General features: G+C 37.9%; 1 protein-coding gene across 6 annotated transcripts in view; it reads left to right on the top strand.

Annotated features, from left to right (window-relative positions):
* The window catches only part of mepcea (methylphosphate capping enzyme a), a 17,401-nt gene extending 13,422 nt beyond the window's left edge, over positions 1 to 3,979 (top strand). For 3 of the 6 annotated variants that reach the window (XR_012405994.1, XR_012405993.1, XR_012405992.1), the window contains exons 4-6: positions 1,422 to 1,545; positions 2,611 to 3,061; positions 3,253 to 3,975. Coding sequence is in view for 3 of the 6 variants with exons in the window: in NM_001128529.1 (NP_001122001.1) it covers positions 1,422 to 1,545; positions 2,611 to 2,663 (177 nt within the window). In the remaining 3 variants the exon portion in view is untranslated. 6 annotated transcript variants of the gene reach the window in all.
* The last annotated feature ends 1,663 nt before the right edge of the window (positions 3,980 to 5,642 follow it).

Raw genomic sequence — 5,642 nt, 5'->3', positions numbered from 1 at the left:
TGATATGACTTAAAGGAAATTATCTGTGATGCGTTTACACTGCTATTATAACCACATTATTAATGAGACTAACATTTATGAAATGCAAATAAAATACGCTGTTAAACTTGCATAAAAATTTGTGCTGGGCAATTATTAATTGCATCCAAAAGAAAAGTTTGTTTTGACAAATGTATTTAAGGAACAACAAATAATAACTTGACTTCTTGTTGATCATCTGGTATCAGAAGTGGCTTATATGAAAGGCAAAGGCCTCTAGATTAAAACATGATCAAGCCTTGATTTTTAATTATCTAATTAAAACCGTAAGCTCTGACTTTGCTTAGACAAAAGTCTTGTGTCTTAACAGAAATAATGTCCAGTATAGAATATAAAGTCATGCTGCAGTGGAAACAGAATGAATATTGTGTCTGACTCCATCATGAGCTTGGAGGACTGCATCCATACATCTCTGCAATGACTCAAATCACTGATTAATAAAGTCATCTGGAATGGCAGAGAAAGCGTTCCTGCAGGACTCCCAGAGTTCATCAAGATTCTTTGGATTCATCTTCAATGCCTTCATCTTACCCCAGACATGCTCAATAATGTTCATGTATGGTGACTGGGCTGGCCAATCCTGGAGAACCTTGACCTTCTTTGCTTTCAGGAGCTTTGATGTGGAGGCTGAAGTATGAGAAGGAGCGCTATCCCGCTGGAGAGTTGGCCCTCTCCTGTGGTTTGTAATCTAATGGGCAGCACAAATGTCTTGATACCTCAGGCTGTTGGTGTTACCATCCACTCTGCAGATCTCTCGCACGCCCCAACTGAATGTAACCCCAAACCATGACTTTTTTCTTCACTAAACTTGACTGATTAATTTGGAGAATCTTGGGTCCATGTAGGTTCCAGTAGATCTTCTGCAGTATGTGATGATTGGGATTCAGTTTAGCAGATGATTCATCTGAGAAATCGACCTTCTGCCACTTTTTCAAATGATCAACTAGAAGTCGAGTTACTATTTGTTGCTCTTACAACTGGGATAGATGACAAAACTTTTGTCAGGTAGTGTATGTGCTCGCATATGTTCAAAGGAAAACGAGCAACAATAAAGAATGCATGATAGCATTTTCCAAAGTATGTGTCAAAATAAAATTTGTCACCAAAAATGTGCTGAGAAACAGAGAAAGTTGTGGCCAAAATTAGACTCAAAATTAAACCAGAGTGGATGAAAACATCCACAAAAGCACACACAAGATAAAACTGTGTGTGAACCGCTTGTAACAAAACTTTAAAAAATAAACTATGTTGTCTTTGAAAGACTTTACACTGATTTTAATTCTACTAAACATGCAGCACATTTACACATTCATCAAAATGTCACTCTAAAGCTCATTGTTTTAACCACATGCACTTTATCTTCATGCTGTTTAATTTAACAGGAGGCCATCTGTAAGAATTACCACAGCATCCGGTTAAAACCAGACCAGTTCTCCTCTTTCCTGACGACTGAGGTGGGCTTCTCCAGTTATGAGCTCATTGGGACGTCGCAAAACTACTCCAAAGGTCAGAGCTTTGCATATATTGATATATATATATATATATATATATATATATATATATATATATATCAGAGATGCCCAAACTAGGGCCTGCAGGCCAAAGTTGGCTCATGGAAACTTATGATTTGGTCCACCATTCCATCAGAGAATAGAGTGCTGGTGAGGGTTGGGGCAATTACCGTTAACAGAGATTGTCAATTGTAAATTAATATGTACTTTTTTTTTGTTTGTTTATTTTGTTATTGCTCCGCTATAAACTGAAACGCAAACTGAAATTAAAAGATTCAATGAAGTCTATCTGTAGATGAATCTGATTTTTAAAAATGGAAATTCTGTCACTCGATGGACAAAAGACAATGCAGAAAACATCAGCGAGCAAATTAAGGCAAAAACAGGTGCTCCACTGAACTCTGTTTTAATGGGATTGTTTTTGTTGTTAATATAGCAAGTTCATTATAAAACCTAAAAGAATTACACTGCATTAGTAAATATAAAGCAGTGTTCTCTTATTATTGTTTTTTTTTTATTATATAAATAACCCATAGCAACTTTAACGTAATACAGTTTGGTTTATTTACCTTTAACCCACCACCCTCAATCGTGTGTGTGTGTGTGTGTGTGTGTGTGTGTGTACATATATATATATATAAACATACACACATATATATATATATACACACATACATAGGTCTCAAACTGGATTCCTGGAGGGCCGCAGCTCTGCACAGTTTTGCTCCAACCCTAATCGAACACCGCTGATCCAAGGTGTTCAAGACTTCTAGAGAAAATTAAGCAGGTGTGAGTTGAAGGGGGTTGGAGCTAAAATCTGCAGAGCTGTGGCCCTCCAGGAATCGAGTTTGAGGCTGCTGTAGTTAAGCCTTTTAATGTCACTAAGCTGAATGCTAGTATCTTGAACAACATCTAGTTAAATATTATGTGCAGTCATCATGACAAAGATTAAAGAAATCATTAATTAGAAATGAGTTATTAACTATTATGTTTATGACATATGTATTATGTCAATACCTATTAATTGTTTAATATTTCACTCTCTCTCTTCTGTTTTTAGGTTTTCAGAGACCAATTTCTCTGTATCACAAACGACCTTCATCTTTAAAGTGACCGCACCAGTTAGAGATGGATTTTTTTGGGGGCTTATTGTTTTTTTTTTTTTGTTTTTTTTTTGTTTTTTTTTGGAGAACAACCAGCATTTGAAGCCACTAGAACTTAAAACATTTAAGACTTTAAAAATTCTGAAAAACTCTCTTAAATGTCTCATTGGTGCTGAATAAGATTGCTCCCCTGCTGTTATAAAATAAAGGAAGACCACAGCATTTTCCAAGGACTCCAATGAAGAATTAGACCGATCAGATGCTCGTATTCACTGTTCAGATGTTTTTACCGCGCATAAAGAAAGGTCTTGTGAAGAAGCACAAGTTAAATCCAATTCCAAAAAGTAATTTCTAGAGTAATTTGAAAGTGTTTTTTTTTTTCTCGAGCAGCTTCACAGCATACATACTGTACCTGGTAAGTCATCATCTAGAACAGTGTTTCTCAACCACGTTCCTGGAGGACCACCAGCTCTGCACATCATCCATGTCTCCTTAACCAAACACACCTGATTGCGATCATCAGCTCATTAGCAGAGACCTGTATTGGGTGTAGCAGAGAAAGGAGACATCCTAAACATGCAGTGTTAGTGCGCCTCCAGGAACGTGGTTGAGAAACGCTGGTCTAGTACTCAAATGTTTAGTGGTTAAGTTTTCTTTTGCCTGCTTGTTTCTTTTTTCCCCTCATAAGGAAAGATTAGAGCATGTTACCAAATGTTGAGTTTCAGATTTCTTCTGGCGATTATGTTGTTGCTGCATTGCTAACATCACTTTCAGCATCTGTTATTCCTCATCAGCCGTTGTGCATCTAGACGTGGCCGCCAATTATTTTAACAAATGCCAATATCTCAATTTTTATATTCACCATGAAATCGCCTGATCATAGATTCATCATTTGGGAGTTCTGAAGCTGCGGGTTAGCTGATTTGCTATGTTGAAAGTGTTTACTAAAATAAGTCAGACTGACGCCAGAAGGAGGTGAATCTTATTTTGGTGTGAGCTGAGCTGCAGAGAATGACGTTAACTTTTTGTTATTATTGTTTGGTCTGTTGTTCTGCTTTTTCAACTTGATTAAGTTGAGCTAAAACCGAGGTACGTTTTTGTAAGTTGTTCGTCCAGAGTTCTTGTGTCCATCGAGGTAACTTTGTTGTTGTTGTTGGTTTTATTCCTATTGAAAGGTTTGCACTAAAAACGAGAGAACAAACTGATCTCCAGCATTTGTATTTTAATGTACAAATGTAATGTTGGTGTGTCTTTTGAAATAAAAAGGGTCCTTTTCATTCAAGAGACTCGAATAAATTTGAAAAATAAACTATAAAATAACATGAACTTTGACCTGTTTTTTTTTATGTGCAAGACCTAAAATGGTTGACTTGATTGATAATGGAGTATATGCACAACGACTTTAATTTTCAGCCAGCCAGCCAGCCCAAGGGCTTCCGGTGAACTGTCTTTCCATTATAAAATTGCCATGTTTAAGGTCTGATTTCTTTAAAACACTGTGATCTTCACTGCCTGATTGATATGCAATATATAGTGGGTCTCCGACCAGACAAGAAGCACTGAATTAAATTCTATTTTGCCCCGCCATGTCTTTAAAATATGACCATTTATTTTAACCCACTATTTTCAATGGAGTTTATGTGCTAGCCTGCTGCTACTGACATTCATTCATCTCGTTTTACGCTTGAGCAACTGAATGACTGCCGAAGTTTATTTAACTGAATGTACTTTTAATGACATTACAACATCGATGCATCACCGTAAGGCTGAAAAACACTAGATGCGCATTCACTCACCGGCCACTTTATTAGGTACACTTGTCCAACTACTTGTTGAGGCAAATTTCTAATCAGCCAAACTCATGGCAGCAACTCAATACAGTTAGGTATGTAGACATGGTCAAGACGATCTGTTGAAAAATTCAGCTTAAACCCGCCTAGGCTGGTTGGCTGGTTTTAGCTGGTTGACCAGCCTGGTTTTAGAGGGGTTTTGGCCATTTCCAGGCTGGTTTCCAGCCATTTCCAGCCTGGTCTTAGCTGGTCAGGCTGGAAATTGACCAGCCAAATCCAGATAAAATCAGCTTGACCATCCTGGTTGAAGCTGGACATAGCTGGTTTTGGCTGGACTCCCAGCTTTTCTAGGCTGGTTTTAGCTGGTCATCCCCCTGCCTGACCAGCTAAGACCAGCCTGGAAATGGCCAAAACCCCTCTAAAACCAGACTGGTCGACCAGCTAAAACCAGCCAACCAGCCTAGGCTGGTTTAAGCTGGATTTTTCAGCAGGGTGAGTATGGACCCTGACTTAAAACTTCAAAACAGGTGCGTTGAAGGAAGTTGGAGCTACGCCGGACACCGGCCCTCCAGGATGAATATGGTATTTTTAAATGTTTGACAGTGCGTTATTCTTCCTTTTTTATTTGCTGAAAAGAGTCATACTAACGTACTACATTTCAAGCTTATTGGTTTAATACAAGGTAACAGTAACATTGTAATATCTGAGATTACCACAAGATGGAGCAATTTTACACAAAAAATGAGAGAAAAAACAAACAGGAAACTGCTTAATCTAGTTTATGCATAATGAATCTTTTCACTCTGATCCTTTAACGTAGCGAACTATTTCTTCTTGGCCAAATTTGGACTGTATCTCATCCGAAATCCTGACATGTTTCTGCTAGGCTAGCAAAACCGGAAGAAGCGATAAACTGCTTCAAATGGCGCTTCCGGTAATCAATTCCGCTTTGATAAGTGCTTTTATAATACACCCATGATTGTATAATTAATGTCTATAATTTAATATGTATACCAATCCAAATGACGCATCTAGGTAGAGCCAAGCATAAATGTTTTGTATGGCTAATCCACAGCTGAGCAATGAACAGTGAACACACATTTCTGACTGCAGAAATGTTGCAGATGTGTGTGTGTGTGTGTGTGTGTGTGTTAAATATTAATGTCCCCAGCCTACCCAACACGGGTTTGAGCATGAAT

The sequence above is a fragment of the Danio rerio genome, chromosome 5 (genome assembly GCF_049306965.1).
Source record: "Danio rerio strain Tuebingen ecotype United States chromosome 5, GRCz12tu, whole genome shotgun sequence".
Taxonomy (NCBI): Eukaryota; Metazoa; Chordata; class Actinopteri; order Cypriniformes; family Danionidae; genus Danio; species Danio rerio.
Note: the sequence above shows the minus strand (reverse complement) of the source record. Positions and strands in the feature narration are given on the sequence as shown.